Source organism: Salvelinus alpinus, chromosome 21, assembly GCF_045679555.1.
Source record: "Salvelinus alpinus chromosome 21, SLU_Salpinus.1, whole genome shotgun sequence".
Taxonomy (NCBI): Eukaryota; Metazoa; Chordata; class Actinopteri; order Salmoniformes; family Salmonidae; genus Salvelinus; species Salvelinus alpinus.
Window position 1 is genome coordinate 20,645,488 of NC_092106.1, and position 26,815 is coordinate 20,672,302.

A 26,815-nucleotide genomic window follows, 5' to 3' on the forward strand; every position below is an offset into this window, starting at 1 on the left:
AAAATAATACAAATAAAGAAAAACCCTTGAATGAGTCAATGTGTCCAAACTTTTAACTGGTACTGTATAAAAAAAAAAAATATATATATATTATATATAATCTTTCCATTGTTGTCAATGGTCATCCACAGTCAATGAGAATATATATTTTTACAAATAATTAAGGCCTATATGAGCATTTACTCCAGGAGAGATAATTTTAATCACCCATTTTGTGAGCTGGGTGGAGGAAAAAAGACAAACCCTTTCAGGTACATTGTCTGGCAGTGAGTGAGCAGGGTGTTTTGGGTCAGGATGACACGCGTTACATTTCCAAGCTGAGTTGTTTGGCATTAGCTGGTTCTACGCAGAGCCATAGAATATATATTCTAAAATTGATTAAACTGTTTTTTCCCCCCCTCATCAATCCACACACAATACCACATAATGACAAAGCAAAAACAGGTTTTTAGAAATGTTTGCACATTTATTAAAAATAAGAAACTATCACATTTACATAAGTATTCAGACCCTTTACTCTGTACTTTGTTGAAGCATCTTTGGCAGTGATTACAGCCTCGATTATTCTTGTTTATGATGCTACAAGCTTGGCACACCTGTATTTGGGGAGTTCCTCCCATTCTTCTCTGCAGATCCTCGAGCTCTGTCAGGTTGGATGGGGAGCATTGCTGCACAGCCATTTTCTGGTCTCTCCAGAGATGTTCGATCGGGTTCAAGTCCGAGTTCTGGCTGGGCCACTCAAGGACATTCAGAGACTTGTTCCAAAGCCACTCCTGCGTTGTCTTGGCTGTGTGCTTAGGGTTGTTGTCCTGTTTGAAGGTGAACCTTCGCCCCAGTCTGAGAACCTGCTCCAGAGCACTCAGGACTTCATCAAGGATCTCTGTACTTTGCTCCGTTCATCTTTCCCTTAATCCTGACTAGTCTCCCAGTCCTTCCCGCTGAAAAACATCCCCACAGCATGATGCTGCTACCACCATGCTTTACCGTAGGGATGGTGCCAGGTTTCCTCCAGACGTGAAGCTTGGCATTCAGGCCAAAGAGTTAAATCTTGGTTTCATCAGACCAGAGAATCTTGTTTCTCATGGTCTGAGTCCTTTAGGTGCCTTTTGGCAAACTCCAAGCAGGCTGTCTTTTACTAAGGAGTAAAAGACTGGCCACTATCAAAAAGGCCTGATTGGTGGAGTGCTGCAGAGATGGTTGTTCTTCTGGGAGGTTCTACCATCTCCACAGAGGAACTATGGGAGCTCTGTCAGTGACAATCAGGTTCTTGGTCACCTCCCTGACCAAGGCCCTTCTTCCACGATTGCTCAGTTTGGCCGGGCGGCCAGCTCTAAGATTCTTGGTGGTTCCAAACTTCTTCCTTTTAAGAATGATGGCCACTTTGTTCTTGGACCTTCAATGGTGCAGACATTTTTTTTTTGTACCGTTCCCCAGATCTGTGCCTTAACACAATCCTGTCTTAGAGGGAGAGAGTGAGTTCAGCCAGGATTTAGAACGGCTGCCATGTTATCGCCCTTTAATCTCGAATTATTTATTTACTTAAACATTCTCAGACATGTTAGCGCTCCATCAGTATTAACATTACATGTGGAATATTTAAAAAATACTAATAAACTGAATGTGAAGGAGCATTATGATGCATTTACATGACACTACAACATTCTATGGCATCCATGTTAGCTCCCCATTGACATTACACGAGGATTTTACCATGGCATTGTTGAATACTTGTTTCTGATTGGCTTAAATGGCATTATGGCTCTACCACTAAGGGAACTCAAAGACGGGTTTTCAGGTAGCCTAGTACTTACTGTACCTCCATACATCATACTCCCTCTCAAAACACTATTGAGATGGCTGGTCATCAATCGCTGTGCTCAGCTTATAATGAATTCACTGACAGTAGGGTGTCCACCCACTCTGTAGAGTGGGTGAAAACACGCTTTAGTGAGGAAATGTTCCTCACTAAGGAAAACAGCCACTTCCTTATGCTATAAGATACATTAACGAAGACAAATATGAGTATTTCTCAAATATCTTTAACATTTTATCTAAAAAGTCGGATTTCTTAACCTAATACATCCGATAATAAGCACCGAGCTCTATTGAGAGTGGTGCCTCTTTCTCGCAGGAACTTTTGAGGATTTTACATGTTGTGGTGGTCATCTGCAAAGTTGTTTCCAAGGTTCGCAAAAAGCAAAATTAAACGAGCATGAAACGAGCAGAATTAAACGTTAAAGGATTTGAAAATAAAAAGCTTGCGGTACGCTCAGTGCTCCTTTGACATTTCACAGAAATATTCTTGTTTATGTGATAAATATTTGAAAAACGTGTGAAAATACTACGTCAAGTCTCAAAATCCATATATATCTTACCTCTATATTGTTTTATGAAAGATTACGAGTTAAACAGTGATTCTTTCAGTTTAGCCTTAAGTCTCACAGCATCCAGCCTAGCTGAGGCAATTCTATTTACCAGATTTTTGACCACTTTTTCTCTGTCCATCAATTTAGTTACCCTAATTTTGGCCATCCTACAAGGGGTAAAAACTCCAATAACTTTTCAACAGATTATGATAGCAACATGAGGTTTGCACCGTTGGTTTTCTAAGAGCAGTATCTTCACAATTGACATTGATCAAAAGATGCGTTTTTTTGATTGGACACCCTACTGGCAGTAAATACAGTAATTAGAATAAATGCCTTAAATGCCTGTCTCTTGATAATGTACAGTATATAGATAAATGTAATTCAATGTCATATTATTGTGACACAGGCAGTGCTCTGGTATATATTTGTCCTAATATGCAGAAGGGCTGATTTTGTCTCTTCGTCATTGTACACATTTGACATCAGAAACTATGGACTGTAGGTGTCAAATGCTGTTTTGTGTATCGACCCCTCTCTGGCTCTTGACTCTGTTGTTGACTCTGCCAGTAGGAAATACAGTATGATGCTTCACTATTGTTCCTCCTATTGATTCTCTTTGACTAATCACCTTGGAGAATAGCTTGGGCAATAGCTGTTCATAACTTTACTGCCACATTTAAGTCCAGTGAGCTTTTCGAAGACTGATGGCAGTGCATTAAACATTTTTGTTGTTTGCTGGGCTCTATCTGGGAACAATGCCAGACAGTGAGTGTTAAATGTATATTTGGCCTTGCTGCTAGGCTGTTTGCTGTGTTGGGTGTGTTGTGTGAGGACCACTGTCCTTAGTGTCCTGTTTCATTGTTGATTCCCCTCAACAAGCATCTGGACCAGGTCTGAGGGGAGGGTAATGCGGGACAGCAGCAGTTACACTCTGTGTCTGTGAGCATCACACAGGGACATGCAGGGCAGTGGGCACATGTTTGGACCATACAGAACTACGGGGATACAGTAAATAGTGCTCACACTGAGACTCCAGATTACAGCACTCATAGATTGATGTTGTGTATCTTTTGGAAAGTCGAATCCCAGTTTATTGGTCGCATACACAGTTTAGCAGATGTTATAGCAGTTGCAGCGAAATGCTAATGTTACTTGCTCCTAACAATGCAAAACAAATGACAATAACAAATCAAGAAATGTTGGAACAAATCTAATTAACAACCCAAACAGAACTGTAACAGTAGTCACCTCCAATCTGATGTTCAGAAGTGCTTGTCGGTCATAGGATATAATACAAAAAACTTTGAGTAAATAAAGTAAAACACTAAAATAAACAAAAGACTGCAAAATTGGCTGGGCGCTAGCAAGAGGGCGACCATCTCCTACGCCATACTGACAGGCCTAGACATGGTCTAATAAGTCAAGGGATGAGGTGTTGAAGAGCAGTATCCTAAACTTGCTACATAGTATTTGCCAGAGGAAAAATTATTTTCTGCGTGAAATAATTCTTAATCATTCTGATTGTTCCGATTGTGACCTCATGTTGTAACATTTTCTCACAGCAAGAAAATGTTTCCAGTTCAGTAATTGCACTGGGAAGGCTGAACTCATGTGGATGTCTCTCTCACACCTTCTCTTGCCCTTGATTTAGCTAGCTAGCATAATTAGCTGTTAGCTGGTCGAGATTGCTTGTTCTCAGAGGTGAGCAGTTTAACCTTGTTTGTATAGCTAAATAAACTATTATAAAAGGTAGGTTTTAGCCAAAGTATAAACAACTGTTTTACATTGAGCTATTTTTACACGACACAGGGCACAGTACAGTAATCCCTTTACACGGTGGAGGAGGATGTGGGAGGACTGTCTGACACGTGTGAGGGGTTACTTATTAATTCTATCCTACGACAAAAGCCCCCCTCTACCAGGGATGGAGTTCCTCGCTGAACATGGCTTGTCTGACTGCGGACATGCTTCACATTCACACACACACAAACACATGTATTGCCACCCCTCTCTCTGCAGCATAAACCCAGCTGTAGAGAGCAGATAGAGCTGACAGATAGCTGCTGGCTGGGCTCAGAGCCTCAAACTTTAGTCAGCTACCCCAGCAGTAAGCTAAAGTACTGCACAGCCTAGGAGGAGATAAGCAGACAGAGACAGACAGTGTTCTCTGTACAGCCCCTCGAACCCAGACAGATGCCAGCCAGAGCTAGACTGTTGATACTTTCGGATGCACAGGGCATTGTTTTGAGACTCAACACCACTGAGGCTGTGCTGAACCAGGCTGTTGTGCTGTTTTGTTGGCCCCCGCTACCGAGAGAACATAGAGAGAGACTATGGGATGTGTGGGTCACTGGCTCTAGTCAGTACGTGAGGAAGTGCACTGTCTGATAAGAACAAATTCAGTCACATGAATTGCAAAGAAGTGCAGAAAAATGCTTGAGTTTTGTTATTGGTGTATATAGTATACAGAATCTTCCAGGCCCCGGTTCTGAAAAATGTATAATCATAGGCATTCTTTAAATCATAATACTATGGTACTGTGATTAAAACAGATGTCATGCTTGATAATACAATTATTAAGATTTGGACATTTTTCTGGTTAGAATGATTTTTTTCTCATATTTTTTTGTGTTATTGTTAGGCCAAACAAAGTTCATTTACTTTCCCAAAATTCATAAGTTTTCCAGAAATCCTGGTTGAAGAATTGCAGGATATCTGGGCCTTCCAACCAGGATTTCTGGAAACCCTGTGGTCCTTGTGACTGTCATTCTTAAAACATTATACAAAAAACAAACATCACTTGGAAAGGTCACTAGGTGTTGTACTAAGGTTGTTTAGTATTTTTTGTTGTATTTTATCATTTTAATTTGCTTGCTCACCACAATGAAATATGTTAAAGAGTAAATCAGCTTTGTATGTCCTTATTTTATTCATAATTTGTATACAGTCTGGTTGGGTATAATCATCATTCATATCATATTTGTGTACAGCTTGCTCTTGTGTACAGCTGTGCTTTTATAAAGTTAAAAAAAAAACTTGAAGTTCAGCTAATAATCAGGACCAGTGGTTGGAGCTGTACTGTGAACCTGCTGCAGGCAGACAGTCCCTGGTGTGAGACGTCACCTGTCTGAGAACAGCATTAGCCCTGAGCCCAATGTATGCACGCTTGAATGCAAACACACACTATCCACTTTCTCCACTTTCACACACGAACACGTCTACAACTGCTGACAGACTATATCAGCCCGGCGATAACTAGCCCTTGAAGAGCCCTGTTACTCTGCTACTCTGAGACGATGACATATAGTTCCCTGTAGTCAGGTCTGGGCAGTGGCAGCAGTACCCAATACAAGTAATTTGGTTGGACCGATAAACATGGCTACTCTCCAAGGCCAGTTGTCGATCATCATGGCGTCTGAGAACATGACTCTGTAATACCTATTCATACATTCAGGGAAACTTTCCATCAGGACTTCATTAATCTTGCGTCGGTGTTGTTAAACAGCGAGTTCCTGGCAGCGTGGTGTATTTACATGGTGTACTGTATGGTATGCCTCTCTCCCATGCAGTGTAATTTACTTCACCAGTCTGGCAGATTGGCTAGGGGGAGGGAGCTGTACCTGTCTTAAAGAGCCCAGAGCAGTAGCACTGAGTCAGGTACTGGAGAGGCCTTCTACCCCTGGTCCCAGGGGCCCAACGGTGGTGTGGTTGTGCTTGATGGTTATTTAACAGAGTTAAGTTTTGATTGATGAGCTCTGCTTAATTGATTGATTAACTGCAGGGATTTCCCTTTGAAAGCTAGACTTTCTCATTAGGTCTTGGCTACAGTAGCGAGTAGCTAATCTGTCAATCAACAAGATGAGTGTCAACATCAGCTTGGTGGGAATCTGTCTTCCTGTCTGTCAGGAATTGCTTAGTAGCTGCAAGGCGAGGCTGGGGAAAAGTCACTGCTCCATGGGCATCCAGTCATATAGAGATCTACAGTATATGACTCTGTGAGTGTCCATTGTCATCCAAGAAGTCATGACACTTCAGATAAAATCACTTAACCCTTGATTTTCACAGTCCAGTCAAAAATCAAAGACTGAATTTGGGAGTTATTTTATTTCAGATGAAGTGCTTTCAACTTTGCTTGAAATACCCTAGCAATTATCAAATGTCTAAATTTGCTGGGCCAAAATTCTGTTCCCTCTCCTTTCAAGAGTTATCCATCTGTTGGAGACATATTGCATCACAAAAATTCAACAGGTGTTTGAAGTAATTGTCTGCCTGCTGTTGTTTGGAATCAATCTACCCTTTTGTTTTGCCATTGTGGTACTTTTTGTTCTATTGATTTTTCCCTGTAGCAGCAGACAAGGTAACAGCCCTGAAGACCTTCTATTCTGGACTGTACATTTAATTGAATCAGTATCGCCACTGTCAGCATTGCAGTGTATCGCTGAGGAGCATGATTCATGTCTGTGTGATTGGTAGAGCAATGTCCTAAAGCAGGCCCCCTTTTGTCAGCATTGTTCAGGTGGTGAGATTTACAGCTGTAATATCAGTGCATAGCCTAATGGACAACCCTGTCGGGCATAGAGCAATTATCAAGGCCAAGACGGTTGATGCCTCAGATTGGGCATCATCACATTTGCCAAACTTATCTCACCCCATCCTGGGTCTAGTTCTGTTTAGTGCCGCATAGTCAATGTCTATGGTTCGTTGTCATGCACATACAGATCTGGGGCCATTCTAATCCTAGCCTATTCAGAGATGATGCCCATATGGTCACACACAGTGACGTAACATCACACGTCATTTGGTCTATAAATAATATGTCTTGTGTATTATTTGTAAATACTGGTTTTAAAGACATGTTCCCACTGCTGTCTGTGGTTTGACCTGAGACAATTGACATAATGGAATACATGTCTCACTGGTGTCTGTGGTATTGAAATTTGCTTGTCGTGATCAGAGGGGTAGTGTTTTTAAAGGTATAGTTCACCCAAATTACAAAGTTACATATTGGTTTCCTTACCATGTAAGCAGTACATGGAGAAGGTTTGACAGTAATCCATGCTTTGGTTTAGTTTTTTAGGGCACTGATTCTAAATACTAACGTTTTAGCATTTGTGGCAAAAATCCCATTGAAGTCATGGTACCGATATTAGCATTTTCTGCGCATCATGTTCAAATCATCGATAAGTGACTTTGTTGAGCTTCCCAATACATGTTTGATACTTTCAGATGATTTGGACATAATGTGCAAAAAATGCTAGTATCGGTACCGTCCCTGACTTGAATGGAATTGGTGCCACAAAATCCAAAATGTAAGCAATTTGAAAACAGTGACAGGGTAATAAAACCAAATCATAGATTCCTGTCATAACTTGTCCATTGACTGCTTACAGGGTGTGTAGTAATTTAGTAATTTGGATGAACTTGAACTATTCCTTTAATGATCCAAGAGTTGTTTTTACAATCACTGTCATGGGTGAAAGAAAATGTATTGTTGTCCAATTGTTATTGAAGGTCAGTGTGAGAGTAGTTACGTTTATGTCAATAAAGCACCTTTTCAATGCCCTGCTATGGGGCAAACATAAACTAACCCAGAGTTTTGTTTGGCCAAACAAAAACTAACCCAGGGTTGTGTTGGGGCAAACAAACCAACCCAGAGTTGTGTGTGTTTTCCTGCAGAGAAGAGAGAGCAGAGCCAGGAGGATGGACAGATTGTGAAGCTGTCCAGGCTGAACGGAATGATGAAGGCTGAGGAAAAGGAGGAGAGGAGAGAGTTGATCACTGCTGCCCTGAGGGAGGCCCTGACTAAGCAAGGTAAGGAGCAGACCTGCAGTGCACACCATAATCACTACAGAAATATAGTCAAGGTACTCTAACACTGGAAGCATTAGAGAAATATAATGGAATTGTGGTTGCACTTCTTTTTACCGTACTGAAGTGCCCAGGTATGCATGCACTTATAATTTACATGGTGGAATGTTACTTCTAGCCATGTTTTATAAAACACTCTCTTTAGGACTTTGCAAAACAGATGGCATCAGTAACTGATGTACCATCGTTGGTTCTATAGTTCCCTTCATACCTGCCATTTCGGTGGATAAATTATCCAGCTTCGATAATCTGCTTTGAAACAGATCCACAGCACCAGATGCTTCAGAGCAGCATGTCCTTAACCTTTGTCTACAGAGACACTGAGGGAAAAAAGTGATAAGTCACTAGAAGAATAATAATGGGGTCATAGGGTGGGGAGGTACTGTGTGTGTGTTGTCTAACGGGATGAGGAACGGGCCAGGATGGAGTGTGTGTGTTGCTATGCAGAGAGGAGTGGGCTAATGCCGGGAGTGTGTGTTGCCTAACGCGGTTTAACACCTTCTCTCCACTGCTGCTCCTGCCGGCGCCGTCTCTGGAGACTTCACTCTCTTCTCCTCTCCCCACTGCTATAGCCTTGACTCGTGGTCCTCAACATAGTGGTGAGCATCAATATGGCAGGTGTAATAGATTTATAGATTTCCTTCCTGCATTTGTAAAAGAGCTCTAATGCCTAGAACATGCTAATCAATCCACTGGTTGGTTGCCTCTGCTCAGCAGAAAAATACTTTTGTGCTTTCAGAAGTCTTAGTTTGGAAGACTTCCTTTTTCACCTGCATTTGGTTTGCAGTACACTATTTGGGATGGCATTGAGCAATATCATTCTATGGTCATGTAGAATATGGTAGTAAGGTATTGTAGACTGACATACCTGTTACAGTAGTTCATCCCCTCTTACAACATACTAGCTTACTGCTTGTCAACATGCTACCTGAGCATGAGTAATGAACACTACTATTTAACCCATAGACATACAGTTGAAGTCAGAAGTTTACATACTCCTTAGCCAATTACATTTAAACTCAGTTTTTCACAATTCCTGACATTTAATCCTAGTAAAAATTCCCTGTCTTAGGATCGCCACTTTATTTTAAGAATGTGAAAGGTCAGAATAATAGTAGAGAGAATTATTTATTTCAGCTTTTATTTCTTTCATCACATTCCCAGTGGGTTGGGTGAATTTTGGCCCATTCCTCCTGACAGAGCTGGTGTAACTGAGTCAGGTTTGTAGGCCTCGCACATGCTTTTTCAGTTCTGCCCACACATTTTCTATAGGATTGAGGTCAGGGCTTTGTGATGGCCACTCCAATACCGTGACTTTGTTTTCCTTAAGCCATTTTGCCACAACTTTGGAAGTATGCTTGGGGTCATTGTCCATTTGGAAGACCCATTTGCGACCAAGCTTTAACTTCCTGACTGATGTCTTGAGATGTTGCTTCAATATATCCATATAATTTTCATCCCTCATGATGCCATCTATTTTGTGAAGTACACTAGTACCCCCTGCAGCAAAGCACCCCCACAACATGATGCTGCCACCGCCGTGTTTCACGGTTGGGATGGTGTTCTTCAGCTTGCAAACCTCCCCCTTTTTCCTCCAAACATAACGATGGTCCATTATGGCCAAACAGTTCTATTTTTGTTTCATCAGACCAGAGGACATCTCTCCAAAAAGTACGATCTTTGTTCCCATGTGCAGTTGCAAACCGTAGTCTGGCTTTTTTATGGCGGTTTTGGAGCAGTGGCTTCTTCCTTGCTGAGCGGCCTTTCAGGTTATGTCGATATAGGACTGGTTTTACTGTAGAAATAGATACTTTTGTACCTGTTTCCTCCAGCATCTTCACAAGGTCCTTTGCTGTTGTTCTGAGATTGGTGTGAAACGTGCAAATCAAAGTACTGTACGTTCATTTCTAGGAGACAGAACGCGTCTCCTTCCTGAGCGGTATGACGGCTGCGTGGTCCCATGGTGTTTATACTTGCGTACTATTGTTTGTACAGATGAACCTGGTACCTTCAGGCGTTTGGAAATTGCTCCCAAGGATGAACCAGACTTGTGGAGGTCTACAAAAAAGCTTATTTATATCAAATTTTGTGCACAAATTTGTTTACATTCCTCTTAGTGAGCATTTCTCCTTTGCAAAGACAATCCATTCAACTGACAGGTGTGGCATATCAATAATCTAATTTAATAGCATGATCTTTACACAGGTGTACCTCGTGCTGGGGACAATAAAAGGCCACTCTAAAATGTGCAGTTCAGTCACACAGCACAATGCCACAGATGTCTCAAGTTTGGAGTGACTGTGCAATAGGCATGCTGACTGCAAGAATGTCCACCAGAGTTGTTGCCAGAGAATTTAATGTTAATTTCTCTACCATAGAGAATTTGTCAGTATGTCCAACCGACCTCACAACCGCAGACCATGTGTATGGCGTGGTGTGGGCGATCGGTTTGCTAATGTCAATGTTGTGAGGATGTTTTTCAGCGGCAGGGACTGGGAGACTATTCAGGATCGAGGGAAAGATGAACGGAGCAAAGTACATAGAGATCCTTGACGAAGACCTACTCCAGAGCACTCAGGATGTCAGACTGGGGATGACAGTTCACCTTCCAACAGAACAATGACCCTAAGCACACTACTAAGACAATGCAGGAGTGGCTTCGAGACAAGTCTCTGAATGTCCTTGAGTGGCCCAGCCAGAGCCCAGACTTGAACCTGATCGAACATCTCTGGAGAGACCGTTGGATGGGGCGGCGACGCTACCCCATCCAACGTGTCAGAGCTTGAGTGGATCTGCAGAGAAGAATGGGAGAATCTTCCCAAATACAGGTATGCCAAGCTTGTAGCGTCATACCCAAGAAGACTCAAGGCTGTAATCACTGCCCAAGGTGCTTCAACAAAGTACTGAGTAGGGTCTGAATACTTATGTAAATGTTTTTTTATTTTTAATGAAAGAACAAACCCGTTTTTGCTTTGTGTTTATGGGGTATTGTGTGTTGGGGACACCTACTCATTCAAAAGGTTTTCTTTATTTTTACTATTCTACATTGTAGACTAATACTGAAGACATCCAAACTATGAAATAACACATATGGAATCAGCTAGTAACCAAAAAAGTGTTAAACAAATCAAAATACATTTTATATTTGAAATTCTTTAAAGTAGCCACTCTTTGCCTTGATGACAGCTTTGCACTCTCTCAATCAGCTTCATTAGGTAGTCACCTGAAATGCATTTCAATTTACAGGTGTGCCTTGTTAATTTGTGGAATTTCTTTCCTTCTAAATGGTTTTTAGCCAATCAGTTGTGTTGTGACAAGGTAAGGGTGGTATACAGAAGATAGCCCTATTTGGTAAAAGACCAACTCCATATTATGGCAAGAAGACCTCAAATAAGCGAAGAGAAATGACAATCCATCATTATTTTAAGACATTAAGGTCAGTCAATCAAAAATATTAAGAACTTTTTCAAAGTTTCATCAAGTGCAGTTGCAAAAACGATCAAGCGCTATGATGAAACTGGCTCTCACCGCCAGGGGAAAGGAAGACCCAGAGTTACCGCTGTTGCAGAGGATAAGTTAATTTGAGTTAACTACACCTCAGATTGTAACCCAAATAAATGCATCACAGAGTTCAAGTAACAGACACATCACAACATCAACTGTTCAGAGGGGACTGTGTGAATCAGGCCTTCATGGTCGAATTGCTGCAAAGGAACCACTGCTAAAGGACACCAATAATAATAAGAGATTTGCTTGGGCCAAGAAACACGAGAAATGGACATTAGACCAGTGGAAATCTGTCCTTTGGTCTGATGAGTCGAAATTTGAGATTTTTGGTTATGTATGTGAACGGATGATCTCCGCATGTGTGGTTCCAAATTGTAAGTCGCTCTGGATAAGAGCGTCTGCTAAATGACTTAAATGTAAATGTAAATGGTTCCCACTGTGAAGCATGGAGGAGGTATGATCTTGTGAGGCTGCATTACTGGTGACACATTATTTAGAATTCAAGGCACACTTAACCAGCATGGCTACCACAGCATTCTGGAGTGATCCGCCATCCCATCTGGTTTCCGCTTAGTGGGACTATCATTTGTTTCTCAACAGAACAATGACCCAACACACCTCCAGGCTGTGTAAGGGCTATTTGACCAAGAAGGAGAGTGATGGAGTACTGCATCAGATGACCTGGCCTCCACAATCACCCGACCTCAACCCAATTGAGATGGTTTGGGATGAGTTGGACTGCAGAGTGAAGGAAAAGCAGCCAACAAGTGCTCAGCAAATGTGGGATCTCCTTCAAGACTGTTGGAAAAGCATTCCTCATGAAGCTGATTGAGATAATGCCAAGAGTGTGCAAAGCTGTCATCAAGGCAAAAAGGGTGGCTACTTTGAAGAATCTAAAATATATGTAGATTTGATTTACACTTTTGCTTACTATATGATTCCATATGTGTTATTTCATAGTTTTGATGTCTTCACTATTATTCTGCAATGTAGAAAAGTCAAAATGAAGAAAAACCCTTGAATGAGTAGGTGTCCATACTTTTGACTGGTACTGTATGTATTGTGTATATATACTGTACATACACTGAGTGTACACAACACCTGCTCTTTTCATGACAGACTGACCAACTATGATCCCTTATTGTCAATTGTTAAATCCACTTCAATCAGTGTAAATGAAGGGGAGGAGACCGGTTATAGAAGGATTTTTCAGCCTTGAGACAATCGAGACATGGATTGTGTATGTGTGCCATTCAGAGGATGAATGGGAAAGACAAAAGATTGAAGTGCCTTTGACCGGTATATGATTGTAAGTGCCAGGCGCACAGGTTTGAGTGTCAAGAACTGCAACGCTGTTTCCTGTGTGTATCAAGAATCATCCACCACCCAAAATTGTGGGAAGCATTGGAGTCAACATCGGCCAGCATCCCTGTGGAACGCTTTCGACACCTTGTAGTCCATGCCCCAACGAATTGAGGCTGTTCTGACGGCAAAAGGGGGCACAATTCAATATTAGGAAGGTGTCCCAGCACATCGGGAAACAAATTGAAGTTTTGTATCAACATAGCCAACATTTTTATTTGAGCTCTTTTCTCTACAGATTTTGTCTATTTCATCAGTATTAGCCTAAAACTTGAGCCTTAATGATTTGAAAAGTTTGGTATTTGTCGATGTAAAATGTATTATTCATTTCAGGTCTGTAGAGGAGCTCTCAGACAGGACTGAGTAGGGGAAAGAGATAAGGGAAACTCAGCTCAGTTCATATCCTGTCCTGTATTGTGTGTATTGATAGTGTAGCGCTGGCCTACTGGGTTTCCCAGAGAACCCAGCATTGTTGATAAGGGAGGAAGATCTCAGTGTCTCTTTGAATTCTGTGGGAAGTGAAAACATTTTATTTTGTTGAAACGGTTATTTTTTTACTCTGTTTATTTAGAACCTAACGAACAACTAGTCAAATCTTGAATCAAGTTCGTTCACCCACTGGGTCAATCAGCTGAAAGGACAAAGACATGTTTCCACCAGCACAAGTATTTATACCTTCCTTTAGGTGGAATCTCCTCATTGCACCTCTAAACACTGCATCTTTGTTGCTAGGCAGGAAGTTATGTAATGTGTGTAATGAAACTGTTCCATCTCCCTTCATCTGACCTGACCTCGGCCCACATTCCCCACACTACTAGGTGCCTCCTGTATATAGCCTCGTTATTCTTATCGAGTTACTTTTTATTTTAGTCTACTTGGAAAACATTTTCTTAACTCTTCTTGAACTGCACTGTTGGTTAAAGGCTTGTAAATAAGCATTTCACGGTAAAGTCTACACTTGTTGTATTCGGCGCATGTGACAAAGTTTGATTTAATCCACAGCTATCTAACCTTATTAGTGACCGCAACCAAGTGATTGCCTCTTCCCTTCGTAACTTTCTAGACGCATACTTCTTATCCTCCCTCCATTGACCCCACCACATACATTCCTCATACATGTAACCATTAACTTCTAGCATAGCAGTTATTTCAAACTAGAACCCAACAAAATGGACAATATAGTGTACCTTCACATCTCAATTGTAAGGATATGGGTTACTCTTGTTTTATGGGTAGACTGGTGACTGTCTGATTACTTTCATGTTGCCGTGGGAGATTAATACAGTGTGAAAAGGGGATGACTGCAGTTGGAGTGGGTGGCTATAAGCCGTACAGCAGCGCAGGTTTGGAGGTCATCTCTCTCTGTGGCTGGCTGGTGTTCACATGAGCTTCTCCAAATAGAGGTGTATAGTTAATCAGATCCACAGAGGGAGAGGAGCAAAGCCTACCTCCCTCCCGTCTACCTCGCTCGGTCTCTCTCTGTGCAGACAGACATAAAAGGCAGTTGAGGCATTTGAAGTGTAGGTTTTTACCTAATGAACACCGGAAGGGAAAGGGCCCTCAGATTAGACTCAACACTAACTCCCACTAGGCCTTGTTCTCTTCTCTGTGCTGCATCCAGCACCAGCCAGTCTTCAGCAGAATTGTAATTTATCTGAGTTGGAACAACAGCTCCAGCTCCCGACACCTCCGAATTTGCCCCACATGGGTCGACAAACAAGTAATAAACAGTAGTTAGCCTGTGCTCGGGGATTGTGGGTAAGAACATGATTTAGTGCGTGTGTGTTTCTGACTGTGCGTGGTACAATGGATTTCCTGTGGGTGTAAAGGAGGCGTCCTGGATCGATAGCCAGCCCCCTACTGTTTGGGTAAATGTTAAATGCATCTTAATCCCCCATCGTGCATCATATCGTTGGGCCTTTGCTAGCAGTGCAATAGACTGAGTTACATTTTATTTACTTTATTTTACAGCATAGCTCAATTACACCAGGCTTTAACCTATCCAATAACAGGAGGACACCAGTCCTGAGAACAGTGAGATCAATAATTACTCACTTTTGAAGAACATAAATCTGAAACAAGATGGCTGACTTTTGTTTCCAAGGTGGGCAAGGCTATAGTTAGCGGCACAGTAACCAAAGCACGCTGGGTATCCTACTAGGATGAAAGATGACCTGTCAATGCAGCCATTATGAGCACTCAACATTTCACCACCTGAAATGTCATGCGTTTTTTCCTCTCTCATGGCGTCTGTATCATGCTGTTTTACCTCACACACAGGACTGAAATAGAGCTTCTCATAAATGCTGTGTCTTTTGAAATGCATAGATGGAAAGGCCCCCCTTGAATACCTATGAAGAACCCTTGATATAAAAGCACTGGCATGTATCACAATGATTTAAAAGAGACAAATAAAAGTATTATGTTTGATGGGGCTGACTTCAGAGAAGGGGCTGTCAGAGCTTGAAACGCTGTAAAGGAGTAGTCCAATCTACAGCTGGTATGGACAACCCTTCATCATCATGTATACTTATATCACACTCAGCCTCAACACCTTTTGAAGTTATGTTGCAAATTTGAATGTGTAGGCTTTGCTCTTGGGAAATCACACATCATACTTTTTTTAAATGCTATTGGCAAATGGTCTAGTGCCTTCTCACGTGTTATGCAATCAGTATTACTATGTTGTTACCATGTAACATTACAAAAGTTGCAATTTATCTACACATTTTGTTGTTTTGACAATTTGTTTTTAATTGTTTTTCCACAGAACTCAGTCAAATGTAATCTCACACAGTATCAATATACATCTCCCTCCCTTCTCCCCCCACACACAAATCCACATACATTCATTCTCACAGAGGGATACGCAAAGAAAAACACGAAGGCAAAAAAATCAATCCAAAACAAACTGACATTCACAAATAGAAACAACTCAACAAAAAAAGCACCCACTATACAGAATATTATCTAAGGGTGTTTTCAGACTTGGTCCCTTTCAGACAATTTTTGTGAACTCAGTGCTGTTTATTTTCTAACTCGGACCCCTCAAAAAAGTCCCCGAATTGAACCGGGCATGTGAACACAAAGCTCCGCAGGTTCGCTTGTCATTATTCTCACACTAGACTACTGCAACACCGTTCCCCCTGCCTTAACCCCTTCACATTGGAGAGAGAAGTTGATGTGCCTGTTCGCGGAAAAAACGTGTGCTGTTTTTGGATATTGATTAGCGGTTGTCAAGGATGCATAGAAATGCCATAATATGTGTGGAGTTTTGTACTGACAAGAGGTCCAGGTTATTTGTTTGCATTATGTTGATCGATAGGCTAAGAGAGCTTCATAAACTGTTTATTCGATTGTGGGGTTTAAATAGTGTGTAGAGAACATATTTGGTGAGAATCACAACATATGTACAAAATCTGATCTAGCTCTTAAAGGGGCAGTAGCCTATACAATTTTTAATTAGGCCTACATTATTTATTCTGCAGTTATTCTACTGTTATTTAATATGTTACCAATAATATTTACATGTTAATATTATCTTCGCATTACAATGATTGTCTCATCTTTAAAGAAAATGCAATCTATTAGCTTCCAAAGTATAAGTCGGTATATCTACAGTAGCTGTCTGATAGCACATTCTGATGGAATTTCTTAACATAGCAATGTGAATGCAAAGAGGACTTGGACCTCAAAAAAGGTGAAGTGAACTGGCAAAAGAGTTGAGTCCTCATTCAAAGGCAAGGGCAGTGTGAATACAAAGAGAACGGAGTATTTTTTTTCTTTTTTATCCCAGAGTTCATTTTAAAGAGGACATATCTTTAATATAACCAAAGATTCCAACTTTTGTCAAATATGTGTAGTTTGTTTGATTTTATAATATATAGAGTCTAATGGGATGTAGCTAGATACTGTAGTTCAGTCCTCCAGTTAGTTATTGCGGGTGGATATGAGGCTTTCCAATTGATGCCTATAAATTTTTTTTTGTAGCAATTAGACCTAGATTACAAAACGTTCTCTGATATTGATCACTAATATTTACATTTCTCAACAGACATAATCGTGGAAATGGATGGCTATAAATTCCTAGACACAATGAAATGAAAGCACATGCAGTACCAATCAAAGGTTTGGACACACCTACTCATTCAAGGGTTTTTCTTTATTTTTACTATTTTCTACATTGTAGAATAATAGTGAAGACATCAAAACTATAAAATAACACATATGGAATCATATAGTAACCAAAAAACCCAAATATATTTTATATTTGAGATTGGCCACCCTTTGCCCTAATGACAACTTTACACGCTCATGGCATTCTCTCATCCAGCTTCATGAGGTAGTCACCTACATGGAACTCAAAAGAGTTTTACCTGGAACCAAAAAAGGGTTCAACCTGGAACCAAAAAGGGTTATCTTATGGGAACAGTCGAAGAACCCTTTTGGAACCCTTTTTTCTGAGTGTACAACGTTTCGCAAAATGACTGCATACTCTGAGGATGATGTACAGTACCAGTCAAAAGGTTGGATACACCTACTCATTCAAGGGTTTTTCTTAATTTTTACTATTTTCTACTTTGTAGAATAATAGTGTAGAATAATAGTGAAGACATCAAATCTATGAAATAACACATTTGGAATCATGTAGTAACCAATAACGTGTTAAACGAATCAATATGTTTTACATTTGAGCTGCTTCGAAGTAGCCACCCTTTTCCTTGATGACAGCTTTGCACACTATTGACATTCTCTTAACCAGCTTCATGAGTTAGTCACCTGGAATGCATTTCAATTAACAGGTGTGCCTTGTTAAAAGTTAATTTGTGGAATTCCTTTCCTTCTTAATGTGTTTGATCAATTGTGACAAGGCAGGGTGGGTATACAGAAGATAGCCCTATTTGGTAAAAAAAACAACTCCATATTATGGCAAGAACAGCTCAAATAAGCAAAGAGAAACAACAGTCCATCATTACTTTAAGACATGAAGGTCAGTCAATATGGAACATTTGAAGAATTTTGAAAGTTTCTTCAAGTGCAGTCGCAAAAACATCAAGCTTTATGATGAAACTGGCTCTCATGAGGACCGCAACAGGAAAGGAAGACCCAGAGTTACCTCTGCTGCAGAGGATACGTTCATTAGTTACAAGCCTAAGAAATTGCAGCCCAAATAAATGCTTCACAGAGTTCAAGTAACAGACACATCTCAACATCAACTGTTCAGAGGAGACTGTGTGAATCAGGCCTTCATGGTCGAATTGCTGCAAAGAAACCATTACTAAAGGACACCAATAAGAAGACACTTGCTTGGGCCAAGAAACACGCGCAATTGACATTAGACCGGTGGAAATCTGTCCTTTTCGAGTCCAAATTTGAGATTTTTGGTTCCAACCGCCGTGATTTGTGAGACGCAGAGTATGTGAACGGATGATCTCTGTATGTGTGGTTCCCCCATGAAGCTTGGAGGAGGAGGAGGTGTGATGGCGTGGGTGTGCTTTGCTGGTGACGCTGTCTGTGATTTATTTAGAATTCAAGGCACACTTAACCAGTATGGCTACCACAGCATTCTGCAGCGATACGCCACCCCATCTGGTTTGCGCTTAGATGGACTATCATTTGTTTTTCAACAGGACAATGACCCAAAACACACCTCCAGGCTGTGTAAGGGCTATTTGACCAAGGAGGAGAGTGATGGAGTGCTGCATCAGATGACCTGGCCTCCACAATTACCCGACCTCAACCCAATTGAGATGGTTTGGGATGTGTTGGACTGCAGAGTGAGAAGGAAAAGCAACCAACAAGTGCTCAGCAAATGTGGGAACTCCTTCAAGACTGTTGGAAAAGCATCGCTCATGAAGCTGGTTGAGAGAATGCCAAGAGTGTACAAAGCTGTCATCAAGGCAAAGGGGGGCTACTTTGAAGAATCTAAAATATATGTAGATTTGCATAACACTTGGTTTCTACATGATTCCATATGTGTTATTTCATAGTTTTGATGTCTTCACTATTATTCTACAATGTAGAAAATAGTAAAAATTGAATGAGTAGGTGTGTTCAAACTTTTGACTGGTACTGTACATTTTCCCAAAATGGTGTCAGTTTCTCACAGGATCACAGCATATGTAATAAGGTTCCTTAGATTTTTTTTGTTCTCCAACAGATTTACTCATTCATAATGAATTATGTTCGTGTAGACAGGTTATGATGGAATGCCTTCCAGAACGGAGACGAGAACTGAGGGCCCCGGTCAGAGACCATGTCGACCGGTAGTCCATGGATCCGGAAGACGTGCTGCACCATGAGCTGGGCAGTCTCCTTGGCAGAGGGTAGTTTGGGGAGAGGAATGAAGTGGGTGGCTTTGGAAAACCGATCCACCACAGTCAGGATGGCGGTGTTTCCATCAGATGGTGGAAGATCCGTGACAAAGTCCATGGAGATGTGGGACCAGGGACGGTGAGGGACAGGCAGAGGTTGGAGGAGACCAGCCAGAGCTTGTCAAAGAGTCTTGTTTTGTGCACACACCGTGCAAGCAGCGATGAATGCGGCGACGTCGGGGACCATGGTGGGCCACCAAAAGCGTTGTCGCACAAAAGCCAGGGTCCGGCGGGAGCCTGGGTGGCAGGCCAGTCTGAAGGAGTGGGCCTACTCCAGGACCAAGGAGAGGACCGCGTCAGGCACAAACATCTGGTTGTCTGTACCCCCCCGGGGTTCGGCTGGGAACACTATGCCTCCCGGACCTGTTTCCCTATACCCCAGCTGAGTGCCGTCACCAGGCACGAGGTGGGAAGCATGGTCTTGGGCTCCGGGGTAATAGCCGTGGGGCTATAGCAGCGGGACAGTGCATCCGGCTTGACATTCTTGGATCCCGGACGATATGAGAGGGAGAAGTTGAACCGTGTGAACAGCAGGGCCCATCTAGCTTGCCTGGAGTTGAGGCGTTTGGCGGTGCGGAGATACTCCATATTTTTGTGGTTGGTCCATTGTTAGGAATTTTGTTAATAATAACTAAAACAATTTCTAGATTTAGATAAAACTATAACTAATTGAACTCTGCACGCCTAGTGAGAAGAGATTTGTGCTGTGGGTTATAAAGTAAGCAGAAAGGGTCGTTAAACTATGGTTGAACTGACCCAACTTAGCCCTGAGATGTTTAGATAAGGTAGTGAGTAACTTTTTAGGTCTTCCATTATCTTGAGTTGTCTGCTAAAGTGGTAATAAATTATAGTGAGCCTTCAGGAGAATAGATTATATTGTGTCGTGTGTGCGCTGGGAAGTGGAATTTAACTTTTGAACCTGTTTTATATTGGTCAGGACGAGGAGATTTATTCTGTAACCTATGACGTCATATCTTGTATATAAACTGTTGTTTATGGTCAAATGGGAGCGTGCTCCGAGAATAAATACTATTATCTAATTTTAATAAGACTGTATCCTGTCTATTTTATGTTAATAAGTATCTTACAAATTCTTATAAATAGACAGATTGATTTTAATTAATGAGTACATTAGAGGAATTATTTAATTCCCTCAACATCCATACGACGAACGGGTGTTCCGCTCCTTCCAGCCAGTGCCTCCATTCCTCCAACGCCATCTTCACTGCGAGAAGCTCACGATTTCCCACATCGTAGTTTTTCTCTCTGGCGTTGAGGCAATGGGAGAAGGCACAGGGATGTAGCTTCAGGTCCAGGGCAGAATGCTGGGACAGGACCGCCCCCACTCCTACATCCGACGCGTCGGCCTCCACCACGAACTGACGGGAAGGGTCAGGATGAACCAGGATGGGAGCAGTGGTGAAGCGGTGTTTGAGTTCCCGGAATACCCGGTCAGCAGCAGGGGACCACATGAACGGAACCTTGGGAGAGGTGAGTGCTGACAGGGAGGAAGCCAGGGTGCTGTAACCCCGGATGAAGTGGCGATAGAAGTTGGCAAACCCCAGGAAACATTGCAGCTGCACCCTGAACGAAGGCTGGGGCCAATCCACCACCACTCTCACCTTCCTGGGATCCATCTGGACACTCAGCGGAGATGATGTACCCCAGAAAGGGGATGGTGGAGTGATGGAACTCACAGCTGGTTCTCCAGGAGGCATGTAAGAACCTGTCGGACATGGAGCACATGTTCTTGGAGAAGACGAGGATGTCATCAATGTAGATGACGAACCTGTTCAACATGACGCAGAGAACATTATTTACCAGAGCCTGGAACACAGTGTGGCGTTGGTTAGGCCAAATGGCATGACTAAATACTCGTAGTGGCCACTGAAGGCGCTCTTCCACTCATCCCCCTCCCGAATCTGCACCAGGTGGTAGGCGTTCCATAGATCCAGCTTGGAAAACACGGTGGCCCCCTGGAGTGGCTCGAAGGCTGAGGAGATGAGTGGTAGCGGGTAGCTGTTCTTCGCCATTATGTCATTGAGTCCCCTGTAGTCGATACACGGGCATAGGGTCTTGTCCTTCTCCACAAAGAACCCTGCACCGGCGGAAGAGGACGAAGGACGTATAAATCCTGCAGCTAGGGAGTCCCCAATGTAGGTGTCCATAGCCTTGCTCTCCGGGCCTGACAGAGTGTACAGTTGTCCCCGGGGCGGAGTGGTGCTAGGGAGAAGGTCAGTCCCGCAGTCATATGGTCGGTGCGGCGGAAGCGAAGTGGCCCAGGCCTTGTTGAACACCTCCTGAAGGTCCTGGTACTCTGCAGGAATGGTGGGAAGGAGGTCCAGGGCACCTTCCGAGCCCCCAGGAAGACGTCCTGGGGCAGGTTGTGCTGACTTCAGACCCTGGGCATGGCAGAACAGACTCCAGCCCATGATGGCACCAGTAGACCAGTTGATGAGGGGATTGTGTCACTGGGGCCAGAAGAATCCCAATACAATGGGAATCTGAGGAGACTTGATGAGCAGGAATTGAATAGTCTCGCTGTGATTCTTTGACAGCCTATAGAGCGCCCATCCAGCGATCTAATATCCATGGGAGTGGAGAGAGGCTGATTGGGGATGTTCAGCTTGGAAGCCAGGGTAGCGTCCAAAAAAACCTCATCGGCCCCAGAGTCAATGAGGACCCGGAGAGATTTAGACTGGTTTCCCCACAGCAGAAGGGCATGAACAGGGTTGTGAGCAAGGGAGGCAGAAAAGTTCTCCATATGGCCAACCAGCGTACTCACTCCTACCAGTGAGCCTTATCTTTTTAAAGGACAAGAGGACACAAAATGACCAGGAGTCCCGCAATACAGAGAACTCTTCGTGTTGATCCTGTTTTGCTTTTCCGCTGGCGATAGCCCAGCTCTACCTAGTTGCATTAGCTCGGGAAGTGGTGACTCAGCCGTCTTCGACTCTCGGAAGTTTGGGAAGCCTCAGATTCTCTCGGCAAGCGGATCGTTGGGGACTTCCGGGATGACTCGGAGGCAAGGTGTGCGAGCGAAGTCAAATCCTCTCCCTCCGTCGTTCCTGTAGTCGCCCATCGATTTGGATGGTTAAACCGATGAGGGAATCGAGATCCGTAGGTAACTCCCGAGCAGCAAGCTTATCCTTGACCTCCTCCGAGACGCCGTGCAGGAACATAACGAACAGTGCTTCCTGGTTTCAAGCACTCTCCGCTGCCAGCGGGGTAAAATGGGTCTCCCGAGAAGGTGGAGAGGCCGATGTGGCCTCTCCACCCGAGAAGATAAAGAGGCCACATCCCCTCAGCTGGGTTACTGAGGGGCTGTGGGGTTAGCACTGTGGTAGCGGTGCCTCCCAGCCAACGTTTGGATCCCCTCCATAAGGCCACAAAGCAGTTCCTCGTGCCTCACGATGTTGGCTCCTTGGGAGGAGATGGCGTCGCGCATCTGGCCCGGGTCTGCTGGGTCAGTCATGGCCAGTTCGTACAATCAGGTTTGAAGGTAAGACCCAGATGCAGACTGTGTCGGAGTAACAATGTTTATTACAGCAACAGGGCAGGCAAATGACAGGTCAAGGCAGGCAGGGGTCAATAACCAGAGTAGTGGGGGAAAGGTACAGGACGCCAGGCAGGCTCAGGGTGGGGTCAGGCAGAGGTCGGTAATCCAGAGGTGGGGCAAAGGTACAGGACGGCAGGCAGGCTCATGGTCAGGGGCAGGCAGAGTGGTCAGGCAGGCGAGCTCAGAGACAAGACAGGCAAGGGTCAAAATCAGGAGGGCGAGAAAGAGAGACTGGATAAAAGTAGGAGCTGAGACAAAAAATGCTTGTTGACTTGACAAACTGGCAACAGACAAACAGAACACAGGTATAAATATACAGTGGATAATGGGGAATATGGGCGACACCTGTAGGGGGGTGGAGACGATCACAACAACAGGTGAAACAGATCAGGGTGTGACATGACCATTTTATATATTTTCTCTTCTACAGGATACAAACCCTTAGGAAGTCACTCAGGAGGCAAGCTTTGTCGTTGGACCAAGGTAAAGTGGATAAGATTATTTCTTCCTTATATGAGTAATCTAACATTCATAAACATGTACCTTCGAATAACTAAATAACAGGTATTTTTCTTTCCACCAGTCCATGCTAAGAGGAAGAGGAGGTTGTTAAAAGCACTCCTTTTATGGCATCGAGTCCCACAGGTGTATGGAGTCCACCCTTAGCCTCGTCTGTGCCAACAAGTGTGACTTCTGCTGGAGGTGGGGTGCAGCTGAACTATCATTGTCAATGTGATTGATCTAGAGATTTTGGAATAATTCATGCATTAGTTTATTGCAATAATCACATTATTCTCATATGCCCAGTGCAGTTGTATTCTCATCTTAACCCAATAACCAGTGCTGTATTTCACAATATGGCTAAGCACACATAGACCCTTTTTGTTCATTGCTGAAAGTCCGGAAGAGCATATGACCCATGACTTTACCCTCCTATCATTTTAAAATTAACCATATTACAATATTGTCATAGGCAGACTGAATACAGAACTTAGTAAAGAACCCCAGATATTCGTATCCCTCCTCACCCCGTCATTGACTGATGGCCATGCTATCGCTTAGCTAACCAAAAGCTAACGAGGCAGCTAATGATTAACGTGTGGGTGATTAATGATCGTGCTAATTAAAGGGAGAGAGGTTAGAAGCTGAATTATGTGACGTGACATTGGTTGTGACTGGAGGGGGCAGATATCTCTCCTCAAGTTACCTTCGAAATAGCCTGGTCCCTGATCTGTGTGTGCTGTCTTCCTAACTCCTATTGTAAGACTGCACAAACAGATCTGGAACCAGGCTAACCTTTGAAAATATGAAGATAATAAAACTCCTTTGTGAAAATGTCTCTGCCAGTTCAAGCCTCTGGCGAATGGGGTGCTGTCAGTAGTGATGTGTTGAGGTCCCTATGAGTTGAGGCCCCTAGGTCCCAACCCGTCTGAGTTGAGGTCCCTATCTGGGACGATTGGCAACAGCAGAACTTTGTCAGACACATAGGTATTGTCTTACTGTCCTTCAGCAGCAGGGGGCACCAGAACTGATGGGTAGACTGAATGTTCTCTAGTCTAGTGAACTGTGAGGTGGAATACAGAGCCCCTGGTGTGTGTGGATTTCCTCACATTATAGTTTTCCATATTTACTGTCACCTGTTGCATTTGTGCCTACTGTACTTTCAATTAACTCTAGTATCTAAAAAGAAATAGTGTAAACTTATGTTAACTTGTGCCCTTTAGGTGATCTGAGAGGGACTAAAATGGTCATGGCAGGCCTACGTAAGAGGTTACCAGACCAGTCTGGTTACTTAGCCAGCCCCACTGGGGATAGACAGGCCAGGTCTGGGGCAGTGTGTGTGTATTTGTGAAAAGACAGAGCTGTCCTTTCTGATCTTGTCTAACCTGGTGGGCACAGTACCGCTGGAAGATGGACCTGCCTGAGAAGATACTACTGGAGGCTATGGAGAACCACCAGAACATGTTCCAACAGTTGAGCTGAGTAACACACACACACTCTAAAAAACATGATCCGACAGTAGACAGGTAACCTTAATATCCAATTCTGGAATAGGTTGGCCTAACAGCTCATCACAATACCTAATCTAGATTCAAGAGACTATACTTCACCAAGCTGAGAGTCACGACACATGCTACAATGAAGCAGAGCTGTATGAGAGCTCGAACTGTGTCACAGACCTGGTCAGGCTAACAGACAGACAGATGCTGGGCCTGGGGGATATTTGGCTGACACTTCGGTCCCCACAGTGCAGTGACATCATAGTAAGTGCGTCCCAAATGGCACCCTATTTCCTACATAGTGCCCTGGTCAAAAGTAGTGCACTATAAAGAAATAGGGTACAATTTGGGACACAAAAAGTGGCTCTCAGTGCAGTGAGGCTCTGGGCTGATTCAGTCATCAGCACCCTGTCTGTCCAGCTGCTGTCACACCTCTCCTCACCGGGACCAGAGTGTGACGCACTTGTCACTGGACTTGTCACTGGGCCTGTCTCTGACCTGTCTATGGTTTGTAAAGCAACAGCTCAGTTGGCCATGACAGTTCCAGCAGTTAGTAAAGAGAAAAACACATGGCATCTATCTTCGTTTGTAATCATTGGTACCCCCTGTATATAGCCCCTCTATTGTTATTTACTGCTGCTCTTAAATGATTTGTTCTTATCTCTTACTTTAAAAAAAAGTGTACTATAGGTATTTTCTTAAAACTGCGTTGTTGGTTAAGGGCTTGTAAGTAGGCATTTCACTGTAAGGTCTACACCTGTTGTACTTTGCGCATGTGACAAATCCTTTGATTTGAAAAAACATCCTCTCACTATGATATTATTCAGTGGTTTATTAGATGGCCTTTGACTATAGCAGTTGAGGATTTATTCTAGGATAACCCAAACGTGTCACACATGACCCATCACAAAATACAAAACAATATAAATGCCTCCCCATTGGGATCAACGGAGCTCTCTCTCCCTGCCCTCTGTCGACTGCACTGATTCAGTCAGTTTAGCCAGGAATGACTCAAGTGTCACTTTTTCTCTCTTCGTCAAGTGCCAATTCCATCCAGTCAAAGGAACATGTCAATCCAATTTGTTTCCCATACTCAACCCTTTGATGGACATCTGGATTGGAGTAGTTAGGACTGAAATGAACCCAACCGAGTTGCATTGCTGATTAGAGAGCTTGTGGTTGGACCAGGGGGTTGCTGTTGGCAGGGCAGGTGTGTGTGTGTGTATGTGCGCGCGTATGTGACTCACTTCTCTCTAAAGTTCCTGATTTGCTCAGCGCTGCTTGTCATGTTCATCAGTGGTGGTGATGTCTGTTTTCATTTGACCACCTAGTTTAATTGAGTCATGTTGGCACAGAATGAAGCCATTTGGAGTCGGTTTGGGTTTTTGATGTTTTTTCAATTAAATGTTCAGGGTTAATGATTGACATTAGGTCAAGTCAATCTTAGAGGCTCTCTGAGGACTTCTGATGGAAATGTAATCCGGATAGACTGGTTGGATCTGATCACTAAACCCCTTGGTATAATGGTCTTGGAGTTTAAACATTTCTATTGTAGAGAGCTTTAGAGGACAATGGTAATGATGTGGATGTATTCCTGCAAGACACTAATACTCAGATTCATAACCATCTCCATTCCTCCGTCCCGCCATCCATCGTTCTCGTTAGAATAGATACTTTTAATGGAGCACCATGTCAGCATTGATACAGTACTGTATGAACAATCCACTTTAGAGTGAATGACTGCCCTTCCAGAGGACAGCCAGCGACCCATGTGGG

At 43.1% G+C, this 26,815-nt stretch overlaps 1 protein-coding gene across 1 annotated transcript in view; it reads left to right on the top strand.

Moving 5' to 3' along the window:
• tyw1 (tRNA-yW synthesizing protein 1 homolog (S. cerevisiae)) overlaps positions 1 to 26,815 on the top strand; it is an 80,091-nt gene that overhangs the window by 6,989 nt on the left and 46,287 nt on the right. Inside the window, 5 exon segments of the mRNA XM_071358170.1 lie at positions 8,048 to 8,180; positions 23,470 to 23,522; positions 23,623 to 23,746; positions 24,764 to 24,786; positions 24,939 to 25,012. Of these exon segments, the coding sequence (XP_071214271.1) occupies positions 8,048 to 8,180; positions 23,470 to 23,522; positions 23,623 to 23,746; positions 24,764 to 24,786; positions 24,939 to 25,012 (407 nt within the window).